General features: G+C 31.5%; 1 protein-coding gene across 1 annotated transcript; it reads left to right on the forward strand.

Annotated features, from left to right (window-relative positions):
- The first annotated feature begins 629 nt into the window (after positions 1–629).
- Positions 630–16,531, forward strand: LOC111696220 (carboxylesterase 5A). The gene is made up of 24 exons (XM_023465767.1): positions 630–658; positions 1,018–1,111; positions 2,455–2,530; positions 3,155–3,267; positions 4,651–4,697; positions 5,450–5,514; positions 5,765–5,829; positions 6,871–6,953; positions 7,156–7,227; positions 7,779–7,875; positions 9,549–9,617; positions 9,787–9,839; positions 10,064–10,123; positions 11,191–11,302; positions 11,926–11,976; positions 12,798–12,961; positions 13,623–13,679; positions 14,064–14,111; positions 14,401–14,466; positions 15,040–15,141; positions 15,210–15,273; positions 15,538–15,638; positions 15,799–15,873; positions 16,189–16,531. Exons 1-24 carry the CDS (start codon positions 645–647, stop codon positions 16,244–16,246), a joined length of 1,806 nt encoding a protein of 601 aa, XP_023321535.1. The 5' UTR covers positions 630–644; the 3' UTR covers positions 16,247–16,531.
- Positions 16,532–16,552: the final 21 nt, after the last annotated feature.

Raw genomic sequence — 16,552 nt, forward strand, 5'->3', positions numbered from 1 at the left:
ACTAGCTCTTTTATCGTGTGCAGGACTACATTTACATTTTCACAGAAAGACGTACTATTACAGTCTTTTACCGAGCAATATTTCATCGTTAATAAAAAGTTCTAAGAAAACTGAGTAAAAGGAATTGAGTCTTTGTCACAAACTCTGATTTTCTAATCACTATATCTTTGGAACCAAATTTTGTAGACCTTAGATATTTCAAACTATGAATTCTGTTAAATCAAATAATCAGAGTTTGATATATCAAAGGTTTACAACATCGGGTTCTAAAGATATTGGGGTTTAAATATTTGATTTTGTTACAAAGACTATGCGAGAATATCGAATCCAAACCAAATTAATACTGGTAGAACTGGTTATTTAGGGTAGATCATCCTACCTAAATCTACCCTGCGGGTAGATTAGCTAACACCGCTCTTAGTAAAACTGGCATTTCTGTTAATACCGGTATTAGCACAACTTATGAACGCGTAGGGTAGATGATCCTACCAACCAGGATTAGTTAAGAGTGCTATTAAGGGACTCTTGACCAGGCCTTCATACACTTGTACTCCGAAAGCGTACTGCATATTTGTTGTTTGTACTGTATGAATAGGCCATAATCTCTTAACATCCTAAACTATCCTAAGTGTACACTCAGGATAATGCACATGGAGAGGTAGCTAAGATCCATCCCCCCTTGGTTTTAAGTTAATTTACTATATAGGTTGGATTTGATATATAGTGAAAAGAAGTTAAACTAGATAGGGCTCGTTAAACTACTTTTCTAATGAACTTTTGAGCTCTTTATAGAAATTGTTTTCATTCATCATTTATAATTAAAATATTTTTTTTTCACATATTTTTTCATTTAAGTACAACATTGGAATTCATAGGAATCTTGACAAATAATGTCTTTATAAATGTAGGTATAAATTTAACTCAAATATTCTGTACTGAGTTAGCCGTGGCAGATAACAATATAACTTTTTGCAAAGAACAACTTTATATTTCAAATCAGTTTTGTTTTCTTTCTAGAGGCATAAAGTATGCAGAGTCACCTACTGGCCAGAGACGTTTTAGACCAGTTGCACCCTTTTCAGATACGTGGAGTGGAATCAAGTCTGCACAGGTAAAGACTAATTATACTCTTCACAGATACATGGAGTGGAAGTAAATATGTTCATGTAAAGACCAGATATAAAGCTCTTAACAGATGCATGGAGTGGAATTAAGTCTGCGCTCAGGTAAAGACCAGTTATACTCTTTACAGATACATGAAGTAGAATTAAATATGTTCATGTAAAAATCAGAAATATACTCTTCACAGATACATTAAATCTGGTAAGGTATAGACTAATTATATAATCTTCATAGACTCACAGCGTTGAACTTCAGTTGCCTACTGCTTACACTCTTAGCAGCTCCCAGCTTCACAGTTAGGAAGAGCGCTGTGTAAAGTTGCTCATGACGTACCCTACTGGGGAGTAGCAAGTGAAACATAGAAGTTAAATAAAACAAGAACTCCACCTTCAGTTTGGCTCAGATGAAAGATGGGTATAAAAGCCATGCACAAAGATACTGGTTTTTTACTCGGCCGGCTGTGTGCACTGGTCTAATGTGGAAAATTCCACCTGATGGGGCTTTAAGGCTTCAACTCCCCATTTTGAATAAGGGATGAAGTTTTGGATTTCCTTAAAATTCCTCTTAGTTGGAAAGACTTTAAAAACAGGGAGCAATACCTCATACCTCCTTATCTCTCTCCTACTGGCTCCACAACTTAATGTCACAAGAACTATGTCAAAGCGTAGAAAAAATGAGAGGGAGTGACAGCAATTATCAAAAATGTCAAAAATAGGAATTTCCCAAATGCCTGGGTATCTGGGAAATTTCTCAAATGCCTGGGCATCTGGGAAATTTCTCAAATGCCTGGGTATCTGGGAAATTTCTCAAATGCCTGGGTATCTGTGAAATTTCTCAAGTACCAAGGCATTTTAGAAATTTCCAAAATCTTAAAAATATATGAGTGAACAATTCAAAACAGAGTTCAAGAAAAAAAGCAAGGTCCTCTCAGCATTGTTCTAGCTTGGAGCACGGCACACTGCAAGGATATCCCCCAAAAAAATTATTTATTTTCAAAATTAGTTGATATATGATTGAAAGATGTAAGAAAAAGGAGAAAATGAAGAAATGTCAAATATTTTCATCTCATATCATATACATATTTAAAGAATATTGTAACAAAATTTAAAATTTAAAAGTAAAAATGTAAAAGAGTTGAACTTAATCAGTATAGACCAGATATATGCTCTTCACAGATACATAAAGTTGTGTCAACTCTGTTAGGCTTAAGACTAGTTTTGTACTTGACAGATACATTCCCTCAAAATATTGCATTGAGTCTCGTCATATCCATTATATACATTGCTTGTAAGATGTGAAGAAGAGTTTCTAGAAATGCAAATACATATATAGGAAGAAGGAGCCCCCTGTCCACAACCGTTCACAAGAGGTAGAATACCTTACGAGGAGGACTGCTTGCATCTGTCAGGTAAAATATGGCCCCGATAAGTACAAAATTAAAAGAAGTGTCGCACTTGTGTGTGTGTGTCCTAAATCTGTATAATTACCATAGGTGTTAGGTATTTTCCAAAGGCATTGTCCCAAGAGTTGCAAGAGAGGCAACTTTCCAAATGTGCAATCTCTCAAGCAGCAACTTCATAAAGATTAGGTTAAAGGCCTTCTAAGGCATTGCAGGCTGCAATGTGGGCCAAGCCCTGTGGCTAGAACAGGTTATAGGGGTCGAGGTAGTCTTTCCAAGTCTGTCCTATAGGGCAGACTTGGGAAGTTGTCACATGGGAAATTGCACTGTTGGGAAGTTATCATTCAGGAAAATACTCTTGGGAAGTTACCACTTGTGAAATTGCAAATTTTGAAAATACTCTTCGGAAGTTTCCGCTTAGGAAAATTGCCTTTGAGAAAGTACCTAACATATCAGCATATGCGTCCTTTCTGTGAGTCCTCTGATATTTTCAATTATAAGGATACGCTCATTTCTAAATCCTCCTTGCTTAGACACTTAGGTTTTATATTGTGAAACGGAAATGCCACTTAACAAGTGTCGGCTCTTTTGAAATCATACCTACAGTTCCTTTAACGATTACCAAATTTCTAGTATGGACTGATTCTTTGCCGACACAATCTGGACGAGAACCTTTAAAACCGGTTTTATTCTACCTGACAGGGTCACTCTTCACCACAGATTATAATCAGCTGATTTCTCCAGAGGTACACAATGTGACCTACAATAAAACTTTGAAAAACGAAGACTACATTTAAGCAATTATATGTGTATTTGAAGTTGTTAAACAGATGATAGTTTTCAACTTGTCCTCTGTACACTGACAATTTTGCTGTGTTCCATGCAAAGAGAATAGAATATATATTAGAGGGGAATTTACTAAAAAAAACGTGTAAAACGGCCATTTTGTTATACTGTTTCCATACTGCAGGTGTACTTCACATATTTATTCTAGATAACCTTTTGGGCCATAGAATATCATTTTATAGAAAATCTAAAATTAATGTTAAAAGAAAACCAAATTATACCAATGATCATTTCACATAGACTCTATGCCTTTCACTTTACAAACGATGATTTTCCGTTATAACTATAAATCAAATAATGTTTTTTATTCACCTAATTCATTATAAAGTTTATTTAACAGCTTTAAAAGATTCTAAATTGAAATGAATAGTCTAGGGAACATACTGTATCAATGTACTCTACTACAAATAATTTGTGAACATTTACATGATTTGTACACTTTGAACTCCCTTTCAGGCTGAAAGGGACTGAAAAAATTCATACCGAGAGATTCCCTGAATTTCCCCTCTAATATATATTCTATTCGCAATGGTTACATGTTGTTTGGAAGCTTTTTTGAATCGTGACGAAGACTTAATGATCTTACAATCATGACTTGACCCCAAACGCCCCCCAGGCTATACATAGATTTAAAACCCACAGCCTCTATAGGGTTAACACTTTTCTTCCTTTTTCACATTGTATGGGTTCACTGTACCTTTGCCATAGGTGATATTTGGCATTAAACGGTTACATTTGCCATTACTTTGTCGCTTAATCTGAATTGCATATTTTCATTAGGGCAATTAAACTTTTTTTCTATCATTTTTTGCCTATTTGTAGTTCAAATTGTTTTTAAAATTGTTTATCCTAAACATGTGCTTTTCTTACATTATGACAAATTTTGATTCTTATAGAAATGAACAATGAACCCGATACAACTCAAAAAAAAAGATCTGAAAATAAACGTGCTAGACTGATCATTTTTAACTTTTTAATATAAAAATATTGCAAAGTTTAATAAAAGCAAACCTTGACTTGTGAAATTTTGTAATCTTGGAAGTTTTATTAAAAGTTTTAAAAAAAAACATCCAAAAATGATTAACAACTGCACTATAACTTGGTATTACAGCTTCGCTTTGCTAAATTATAATCTTGTTTTACTAATGTAAAACACTTGTTAACTTTAGTAATCATGATAAAATTGATTATGTATGGCTACTATAATTGTTCTAGCCAGTAAGGTTATGACAAGTGTAATTGCAATTGTCTGACATACACTTTTTATTTTGGAACCTCTTCAGGATTTGGTTAGTGAGCAGAGCTTGGTTGTTGTTACAGTGTCTTACAGGCAAATTTTTAATTGTACTCTCTTAAACTTATTCTATTGATATCTTTAACGTACTTTTAAGGAATCTTAACTCTTAAAGTTTTTATGATCGAGAAATAACTTTATTTGAATATGCACACAATATTGTTGAACTCTTACAGCCTGTAATTAGTTCAATACAAGCTACAGTTCACTACAGTCGCTTATTAAACTTTATCTGAGATTGCCTTCTCTATTTACTTATGACACATAATCATCTGTTTCTGGTAGTTCTGTTTTGTGGAATCTGAAAATGCACCATCCATTAAGATTTTTAATTAAAGATTCAACTTAAATGATGTCAATCTTAAATGATTTCCCCTAATTAAAGTTTTCGTGCATTAATTAATATCTATATATAAATTTGGCTTGTCTGTCTGGGTGTTTGTTTGTTTGTATCCAATAAACGTCAAAACGGCTGAACCGATCGGGCCCAAATTTTTTGTGTGACATCACGTGACCACAGGGAAGGTTTAGAATGATAAAAATTTAAAAAGAAATGTGTTTTAAAGGTTTTTAATTTTGTAAAAAAATTAAATTCTTGAAAATCCGCTATTTTTTTTTAAAAATCCGCAAAATATTTTTTCTTCTTTGTTTTAAAATGTTAACAAAAAGAACATGTTTACAATTTAAATAGAAGAGGGGCGCGAAGCGCCCTAAAAGCCTAGTTAATATAAACTTCTTTTAAACTTTTTATATGTTCTAACCTACAAGAAAATATTTATCTCGTTCAGATTAAATGTTTTTGGATTTTTGAGCCTGGAGAATCCAGTCTTTCCAGGAAATATGGGACTACTGGGTAAAATTTACAGTTTTTATTGAAGATCAAATTCAAACTTTTTCTCCGATTGTTTTAAAGAAACTAATTTCTTGCCCAATTACACAAACTATAATTTTGTATCATTATATTTTCGCCAGCAGTTTTATTATTAGTTTGCATTCCAAAGAAATTAAGATATTTTTTCAAAATAGAATAAAATGTAAAAATATTGTCAGTTTTGAAAAGTATGAAAAAAATAAATCAACCAATAATTGTAAACAAATTTTAGATCAATACTTTGCACTATACTGGGCTTACAAAAATATTCAATATTTCGGAGGCGACCCAAGTCAGGTATAACAATTTATTAAGGCATTCTTAATGTGAAATGTAAAAAGAGAAAATGTATGAAGAAAATGGTTAAAAAGCTTCTTTCCCTACATGGTTTGTACATTGCAAGAATTATAAATTGTCCAAATGAAATAAAAATATGTACTTACTGACTGTAAAGATAGTATTTTTCTTTAATTCCAATGAGAGGTCAACAACAATATATCAAGCCACCAAGGAGAAATCATTACGTTATTTATTTCTCAAAAAGTTTTTGATAGCACAAAGTTACACAAACCTGTACCAAGCTTTTCTGGTTAAAGATTAAGAGTGTATAGAATAATATATGAAAGAAAAGATAAGGTCTAAATTTAAATAAATGAATGTGTGTAATAAATGTATCATTTACTCTCAGACAAATTAGAATCAATAACAAATTATTTTTATTATTTATTATCATTTTTAAAAGGGGCTGGATTAAATGAAAATTGTTGCATACCAAAAAAAGCAGCTTTTTATAAAGGAATGCTGTTTTAACATACCTTTATAGAATGCGTTGTACATTGTCTAAGGATCTAACTGCGTTAATCCTTAAATACGTAAAACTTGTAATGCAAATAGACTAACTACGTAGTGTAATTAGATTATAATGATGTGAATACGTATTGGAACTTAACATGTAATATATAGATTTGTAAATAGAGATCAGTTAGAATCAGAACTTTTTGATTACAGTGTAGAGTAATTGCAGACCTCGTTTTAACATTCGGAATGAGATTTCTAAAGATAAAAATGACCCGCTTTTTAAAGAGGGGTGTACTCGATTCACAACAGTACTAGTTAAACCTTTTTCTGATCAATAATTTGGAAGATATTGTTGTTTTTATATAAAAAGTGTTCATTACTGTAAATGTCGTTCTCTATCTAAAAATCTACAAATAATTTATGTAGAGAACCCAAACGTATAGATTATTAGCTCAAATAAAGGTTTAATGGATATCATTGTGAATCTGACATTAAATAAAATATCACTTGAAATTTTGTCTACAATTCCCTACAATTTAGATTAGTTTAGCTGGAAGTGGAGCAGGAGCTGCAAGTGCTTTAATCCACGCTTTATCTCCAAGAGCAGCTCCACTGATAAAGAGGTAAATATTAGTTATTCGAGTATAGGCTTGGGTTTCAGCTTTGATTGAACTATATGTCGACCAATTCAATAATTGATCGGATATGCAGACAAACAAACACTAGACCAGAAATTTTACTCTTTATAGTTTTTATGCATTTAGATACAATTTTAATCTTATCTTTCATGCTGGATAATAGACAAAATCAAAATTGATAATTTAGAGTTCTAGCTGTGTCAGGGGCCCCTACAGCTCCTTGGGCAATGTCTAGAAACCCTCAAGAAAATGGACTCAGGTACAGACATAGATTACAATTAAATGTTGAATATCATTAAACGACTAAGAAATTCTTAAATTTGAGAATCAGTCCGCATTTCAATTGAAACTCTCTAGCAGTTGTTGTGTGAAAATACAGAAATAAATTTTTTGAAATTTTTTTTTTCACCCAGGAAACGAATTTCTCAATCTCACCTCAGACTTAACTTTTCTAGTCTTTGCCACGAATATCGTAAATATTTGATTTTTCAAATTAAAACTGTTCCAAGTTGAAAATATCTAAGTTTTACACATTCAGGTTTGAATGACAAATAAAGGAATTGAGTATTTGACACAAACTCTGATATTCTAATTCCTAGATCTTTGGATTCCAATGTCGTATACCTTTGAAATTTCAAACTCGACTTCTGTTAAACCAAATAATACAAGTTTGAAATATCAAAGGTTTATGACATTGGGTTCCAAAGATATAGAGACTAGAAAATCAGAGTTTGTGGCAAAGACTCAATTCCTTTAAGTTTGAGGCAAATGTCCAGTTTCTTTGTATAAAATCCATTGTTTACAATCTAGGTTCATCCAAAGGCTTGATTGTGTTCAGTATTCAAGTGCAGAAGTTCTGAACTGTTTGCAGAGGAAATCAGTTCAAGAGATTATCACCAGTTTAGAGGTAAACCAAAGGATCCGAGCACTATTCGCCACAAATTCAAATGTTCTAATCCTTTTAGCTTACAACCTCATGGTGTAAACCTCATGATGTGTCTTACTTTGAATGTGTGATTAAGCAGACTTTGTTTAGATTTTACCACCATTTAGATAATTTCAAATTTTTCTCTTTTTTTGAGTAGTACGTTTGACAAAAAGTCATTAAACATTTATTGAACAATATTATTCATTAAGAAAAAATATTCATCTTATCGTATTTTTTTCATAGATAATAACATTTTTTTGTCATGCCTGTTTTTTGTCCTTATTCAATAAACGTCAAAACGGTTGCATCGATCAGGCTCAAAACGGTTGCATCAATCAGGCTCAAAACGGTTGCATCGATCAGACTCAAAACGGTTGCATCGATCAGGCTCAAAACGGTTGCATCGATCAGACTTAAAACGGTTGCATCGATCAGGCTCAAAACAGTTGCATCGATCAGGCCCACCTTATTTTTGAAAACTTACATGATCCCAATAAATGTTTATGTACCGTCAAACATGAATAATTTAGCATTTATTTATACACCAGCTTAAACCGAAAAATCCGAGAAACATTAAGATTTACAACAGCAAAGAACAAATGGCTACTTGAAGGGCAATATTTAAACGCTAAAGTCAACGAGTATGGTTTCACACCCTTTGCTAATGGTAGATGTCAAAGTCTACTACAGACAACGAGTATGGGTTCACACCCTCTGCTAATGGTGGATGTCAAAGTCTACCGCAGTCAACGAGAATACATTGCTACTTTTGCTGAATCAATATGTATTTATAAGTTCAATGAATGCATTCCTGAAAATGTTTTGATTATTTGAGTGCTGACTAATTATCTACTATTAAATGCTTAATGAATGTATATTTAGTAGAGATTTCAATATGTATACTTTGTTTCAACAAATACGATCAAAAAAAATTATCAAACATTATATTTTCAATTGCTTTATAATAAATTTTCTTTTGTGTTTTATTTTAAGCAGAATCATCATACATTATTATTTTGTATTTTGTGTTTGAAAATAAATACTTTAACTTTAACTATATCCGATATCATGTCATTATTTATAATTTAACATTGACCTTTATCGGCATTTATATGAAACAGTTGGATTAGAATTATAACAGAATAGGGCCTATGTATATTACGTATAATAAATACATCCCACCTTTCCTTTTCATTATTCATTATATAGGATGACAGGAAGTCCAAAAACATTGAGAGTAAAATGACGACAATTTCTTAACATACATTATAAATACTACTTTTTAGTATGAGTATTAGAAAATCATTATACCCCAAAAAAACACATAGAAGGGGGAAAAAAGAACAACATAAAAACGAAATTATATTATTCTTTAAAAAGTGTCCCTTAAACAGAAAAAAGAATTCTTTGTCTAAATTGATATAAGGGTTAAACCACCTAATTCAATATTTTCAAAACAGGGGCGTTGGCAGAATTTTTTTCTTGGGGGGGGGGGTGTTTCCCCTGGTCAGAATTTTTTAAATAGAGATGATTTATGGGGAAATACAATTTTTTTGTTTCACAGTAATTTTGTTTCACAGGGGTCAGGGGAAAATGAGATTTTTTGGGGGACCACCGTTGTAAATTTATAAAACTGTTATTTTTTATTTTAGCAACATTTGTCGAGTGGGAACACCAGTAACATCTTTAGTCCTATTGATGACTCCTTCCTGGGAGTACAGGGACCTAATTTAATCCATTTGAGCTAGGTCGCTGAACTACCAACCACCGGATCAAGTCTTGAATCACTGTTTAAAAGTTTAAATTCATGAGAATTTGATTCGTGATTCAGGATTTGAACCGGCGGTAGTTAGTTCAACGACCTCTCGAATTTATTAAATTCGGTCCCAGGATCAATACCTGGGAGGAGGGGCACTAGATCTTATCAACAGAGCTAACTTCAGGTAATACCAGTCAATTAATTTTTTCCCTAGGCCAGGGGGTGGGGATATTTACCTTTTTTGACATTTCATGGGACTTTGAAGGCTGAATCTTCCCAGATGATTATGATTTTCAATTCTCAGTCTCGTGTGTAAAATGAAAGTTGTTGAACAGATAAAATGATTAGAAAATTTTAATTTGTGGGGAGCATTGATGAGCTCTTTTATCTTATTTTTGTTCTAAAAAGGATACCTGTTGTACTGGGAATAAACTCCCAGGAAGGGAAGGATGTTTTGGAATTTTTAAGGTAATTTTTTATAAATTTTAAGAATAAAAACTTGAATGCTTAAATCTAATTTATTTGTTTTGCTCCAGTAAATTCTGCAGCTGAAATAAATGATTCATGAGAATTCTATCTTTGTTTCAAAACATGACTTTTAAAATAATTTAGCTTTTATAATTTTTTTTCTGAAATGCGTGATTAGGGATGTATCGTTTTCACTATTCCGAAAATAGACTTGATTATTTTGTTAAGAATTTAAAAAAAAGAAAATACGAAACAAGAAGAACCGGTTTTTTTATAAAGGAATAAAGTTTTATTAAATTTATTTTCTCCAATTTTCATATAAATTGTGTCAGACGAGCTGTCACAAACGTTAAAAAATATTCCATAAAATATTCAAAAACTGCTTTTGCTACGCAATGCTTTCAAAAATCAAATATTGTAACAAATCGAATTTACTATTCGTTAGTTTTTTTTTAAAAATAGGTTCCTAACTTCGTTTGTTTGGAAAACCCGAAAACGAAACAATCTTTTCTTTTTTCGTTGACTATAAAATTCAAAACAAAAAATTTATATTTTTGGTTTGAAAATGTATTTATAAAAAAAAAAAAATCAGCGAAAATTTGTTAATTATTTAAAATTGTGACCTTCAGGGCAACAGTTAAAATAACATACTAATTTATTGAACATTTTCCCTCTCAAAATATGTAATATAGTAGGGTGTCTGTAAAGGTATAATATATGAGAGATCAAGTATATTTTAGCTAGATCTGTTTAGGTACAGTGAAACCCTTAATAACGAATACATCGGAAGAATTTATCAAATGTCGTCTTGACAATTTTTCAATTAGTTTTATACTATATTACGTAAATTTCAGTATTTGCGAAAATAAATAAATAGTCATGAATATGCGGGAACAGTTTTAAAGAGTTCCATATAATCATTTAATTAAAAAACTAAATATCTGCAACATTCCATTATCAGAATGTGAAGAATACGACATTTGATGAATTCTTTCGATGTATTCGTTATTAAGGGTTTCACTGTATAATATAGAGAGATCAAGTATATTTTAGCTAGATCTGTTTAGGTATAATATAGAGAGATCAAGTACCAGAGATTTGATCTACTTGATCGAGAACACACTCATCCCATCCATCCTCTCACCATACCCGGGTCTAGTCAACAATCAGATGATTCAAGTAAATTCACTTATTTATATTGTTATTATTTTATAAAAAAAAAATCAGCTTTGTTATGTTCGGCAAACACATTTTTAGTGATGCATGAATAAATTTATTAAAAAACAAATAAGTTTGTTTTCCATTTTTTATTTTGTTTAGAAAACTTGTTGGTATATTTCTTCAATATTTTCAAATACAGCTGGGCACGCTATAGCTAGTACTTTTTACTATATTAGAAAACGGTTTAGTCTATGTAAGATCAATTTAAAAAGAATATGCCATCACTTATCGTTTTTTATAAATAGCTTAATGATGAACTTTCCGCTCGTTGACGAACTTTTCCGGTTATTTTTCAAACTTTCCTTTTAAGTCTTAATTTTTTAGAGAGTCATATTTATTTCAGTGACAGGGTTGCCCACAAACGCTAAGACCTAAAACTCATTAAATGTGACGAGATTGCGGTTGAATTTTCTGTGTTATTTCTTGAAAAAGGTCTTTTTAGAGTAGATGAAATAATCTGGAAAAGGTAGACACAATTGTACAGTTACAGAGAACCTTGAGTGCAGGAAACAAGACTAAAAAATTGTCCGTACAGTCGTTTCTAACGTCTCATTCTTGTTAAAAAATTGCTTAAATTGTAGGAAATGATTTTCCAGATGTTCTTCAAAACAAGAAATACATTCAGCGATCAGGTAAATTTCCCTTATAGGACTGCATTCGTAATTCATGTGATAATTCAAACAAAATAGGGGCATGCTCAATTCACAACAGTACCTTTTAAACCTTTATCTGATCAATAATGTTGAAGATATCGTTGTTTTTAAAGCTTAAAAAGTAAAAGCAAAAATCCAGAAGTCATAACATGTATAGATAACCCACATTAGATTTTTATGATAAAAATACTTCGATGTCTCATTCATTCTCAATCATACAAAGCTTTAAAGGGTTTTTAATATGAGGGTTACAAATGAAATTACGATAACAGTTCTTTCAAAGGGAGTATTACAATAAACCAAAAGACATTGAAATTGATTGATACTTTAGGATTTCTTTTAAATCAAAAGAATTCTTAATATTGCTGTAACTCGATTTCGTGGATCTTTGCTATTTCAAACTATGAATTCAGAGTTCGAATTTAATGAATTTGAGCCACGTCTCAAATCCACCCAAAACCGGCTTCAATTGAGCGCCAGCTTAAATCTTAAAATATTGAATACAATTTTAAGTGGAACCAATCATATTTGAGCTGCGTCTCAAATTTAAGCCGCGGCTCGGATTCTTTAAATTTGGTCCCTGGATTTGTTAAATTGACAAAATTCTAAATATTAAATATTGCAAACTTACATTGATTTTAAATTCTGTAAGCAGTTTTCGGGGTTTTTAAATATATAGTTTAACAGAGGACTTTGGAGACATCGAAAGAATTTTAAAAATGTTGTTATGCCAATTTTCACCATTTAATTTTAAATTTCATAGTTGACCATAAAAATATTTATGCAAACAAATACTTTAGGATAAAGGAATATTGCTGGCAGAGCTAGCAGCGTTGTACACTGAAGTTTTTTATACTGCTCCTGTACTGCAAACTGCTCAGCTTATGTACCAAAGAAACTTCCCAATTTACATGTTTGTCAACAAGTTTCCGGTTCAAAATATTCAAAATAATTTGCTTAATAGGAAAAAATGGAATCCATACTGTTTAAGTTTTCCGGAAGTTTATAAACACTTATGTTTTATGTTAGACTAAACAATAAGTTTGAAATCCAACAAGTTTAGGGTTAAAAGATTATAAAGAAAGGAATTGAGTCTATGCCACAAACTCTGATTTTCTAATCACTATGTCTTTGGAACCACATGTTTTAGATCTTAGATATTTCAAACTATGAATTCTGTTAGATCAAATAATCTGAGTTTGAAATATCAAAGGTTTACAACATCGGGTTCTAAAGATATTGAGGTTTAAATATTTGATTTTATTCCAAAGACTCAATTCCTTTGTAAATCAGAGGGTAAACTAGTTTTGAAAATTTAGGATTTTGTAGTATGTAAAAATTAATTGAAAATCTAAAGCATACGGTACTTTATAGGTTATGTTTCAAAGCTATTGGCCTTAATTTTAGAACTCACTAATAAACAAACCTTTTTTTGTATTTATTATAAAAATGCTTTTATGTTAGACTATAAAGGCGTAAAAGCCGTCTACTCTATTTTAGACAGATTGTACATAAGAGCTCAAACTGCAAAGTAATAGCGATCCCAGTCCTAGTTTAGGAACCGGGAAGATATCATTTTTGGAGTTTACCAAAAAATATTCCACAATTCCGTTTTATTCCACTAGTTCCGCTGATTCTACATCATTTCTAGCTCTTTTATTTGGAACTACACAGTTTGAGAGGTAAGTCATATTGTACGATTGTACTAAAATATGAATTCTAATTTTAAAAACAACTAGTTATCTATATATAAATTTGGCTTGTCAGTATGTTTGTCTGTTTGTTTGTATCCAATAAACGTCAAAACGGCTGAACCGATCGGGCCCAATTTTTTTGTGGGACATCTAGGGACCCCAGGGAAGGTTTATGAATGATCAAAATTTCAAATATTTGTCTCATTGTAAAAAGTTTAAATTCTTGAAAATCCGCGAATTCTTTTTAAAAATCCGCAAAATTTTGTTCTTCTTTGTTTTTAAATGTAAACAAAAAGAACATGTTCACAATTTAAATAGAAGATGGGCGCGAAGCACCCTAAAAGCCTAGTAAATTATGTTATTTTGATTAAGGCTCACAGGTGCAATAATGCTGAGAACTGAAAGAGAAGTTGCACAAAGGAGAGTTATAATTATAATTTGATGCTTTTAAAAGAATGTTGAGATAATTTAAAGTGGTCGTTAATTTAAACATCGCATTAACAATAAAGGAGACATCTCTGTATTACAAAAATAGTACTGCAATAAAAAGAATTAAAAATATGAAAATCTAATATTTACGTTATCAGGCAAAACTGTTAAGCACAGTCCCTTTTCATCCTCCAAATCATCTAATCATTTTATTTTTATTAAAAAAAGTCTCTTTATATTTTGAATAATCCAAATTTTAATCTATAACTCGTGCTTACAGGCTTCAGGCGGCTATTTTACCATTGCTAAAGTTTGGACAACCTTCTCCAAATTTACGCTGGATCAAGTTCGTATTTTTCAGCTATATTTATTACATAAATATCTATGATCTTCAATATCTTTACATCTTATCATGTTTTTAACAGACTTTTATAGTATACGTTCGATCATGTACGTTTGAGTATTACAATTTAGGACAATGTGTTAAAAAAAAAAATTGAATTTTATGTGAAGAAAAACTTGCAAAAATTGTCAAAGCAGTTGTATAGTTTGATATTTTAGAATGCTATATACTTTGGAGAAAAAAACTCAGCGGGAGCGGTTGAACCAGCGGTTGAGATCTATCCTAGACTCTACGCAGTTCAGATTAAGAAATTAAGAAGAAATTTACAATTTGTTCAACCGCTAAATCGCATTTTTTTAACAAATGAAATAAAGTTCTGAAAAATCTGAAAACCAGCGGTTGAAATCAGAAAAGTTAGCGGCTGAACAAATTTTAAATTTGAGCAAAAAAGATGCATTTCTTATTCTGAACTGCGTAGAGTCTAGGCTAGATCTCAACCGCTGGTTCAACCGCTCCCGCCGAGTTTTTTTCTCCAAAGTATATATCATTCGATATTTTACTATTTTTTATGTTTAGCTATGAGCCAAATGCTGGAGCATATCTTGATCTTGAGACACTGAATGTTGGTCAAAATTACAAGGCTCGGGAAGCAAGTTTCTGGAATGATCTTATTCCGAGGTATAAAACATCTTTAATAATAATATCCAAACTTGATAAAAAATGTTCTCTAAATTTTATGGTTTTAGTATGAGTATTACTGCTTTAGCCTCTAGTTCCCAACCAACTTGTGATGTTAAATCCAATGGACAGGTAAACTAGTGCTTTGTATCTTTCAGGAATTGTAAAGGTATTTCTAAATGACTGTCCGATTTTAGAAAAGTATATCCCCAATGTTTGTGGTTTATATATATATTTGGTCTTCTTTATTTTACTTACTTTACTTAGCAAGGCGAGTTGACTTAGATAGGGATAAGAAAATTGGAGTTTGAGACAAAGAATCAATTGCATTGTTTGAAATTTACAAACCTTTGGGATCCAAAAATAAAACAAATTTTTGTAAATGTTTCTGTTGAGGTTGACGTGTACTCTACTTTAACCTGGCTGCTTCTAACTGTTGTTCTTCTCCTTCTTGTTCTCCTGGCAGTTCTCTGGGTCAATGGTAGAAGAAGAACAAGGTGACAAGCAAACTTAATGCTTGACTCAAAAATATTATAATCCATATATATTTGCAACTTTATGAAGTAAAAATTCGAATCATACATGGAAATGGAGGTATTACAACATCGGGTTTTGACCCTTAAAACCTTAATAAAAATGTCTTATCGATTGTTGTAGAACTTCGTCTGTGTTTACATTGGGCAGTGGCCTAGGAGGAATTGGAGGTTCTTGCCTTGAAAGAAATCCACCAAGGTGTTTAAACTACATATTTTCATATGCTAAAAAAATATAGTAATAAAAAATAGAGCGATAAAGGGACTGTAGATGTAATTTCATGTGACTTTCGATTCTAAAAGTGACATGCATATTTAACAGCGGTACCCTTTAAGCCTTAGTTTTTTGAAAAATATTAAATTTCTAATATTAAAAGTAGACAATTTTACATTGCAGTCTCTGTACACATATGATTTTCGGATTTATGCAGCAGATACCGCAAATGAAATTGACAATGAAATAACGTTAACGGTCCCTTCAATAATAAGAATATCTGTGATGATTTATATTTAGAGCAGGGTCAGGGCCTAGAGGAAGATGGAGAGAAACTTTGACGAGCAACAAACTCTAAACAACTTAAACTACAGAATTGCAAAGTAGAATTGCAAAGTTACGGATGAGAAAAAAATTATAGATTTTCATTTGTAATTATCTCAAAGTGAGACAAAATTTCAATCTACAACAGTAATCTAGAAAGTTTTGTCTAACCAAGTGTGTATACTGAATTAGATGTCCATGTCTTGTTTTTGTTTTTTAACTATTTTCAATTTTGGTTTCTATGGAAAAGTGACATATGTTATTGTATCAATTTTTTCAAGGGCTTTTTCGAAAATAAATCTTAGATCTGTAGCTTAAATAGTAAAAAAGTTATTGACTA

The sequence above is a fragment of the Eurytemora carolleeae genome, unplaced genomic scaffold (genome assembly GCF_000591075.1).
Source record: "Eurytemora carolleeae unplaced genomic scaffold, Eaff_2.0 scaffold12, whole genome shotgun sequence".
NCBI lineage: Eukaryota > Metazoa > Arthropoda > Copepoda > Calanoida > Temoridae > Eurytemora > Eurytemora carolleeae.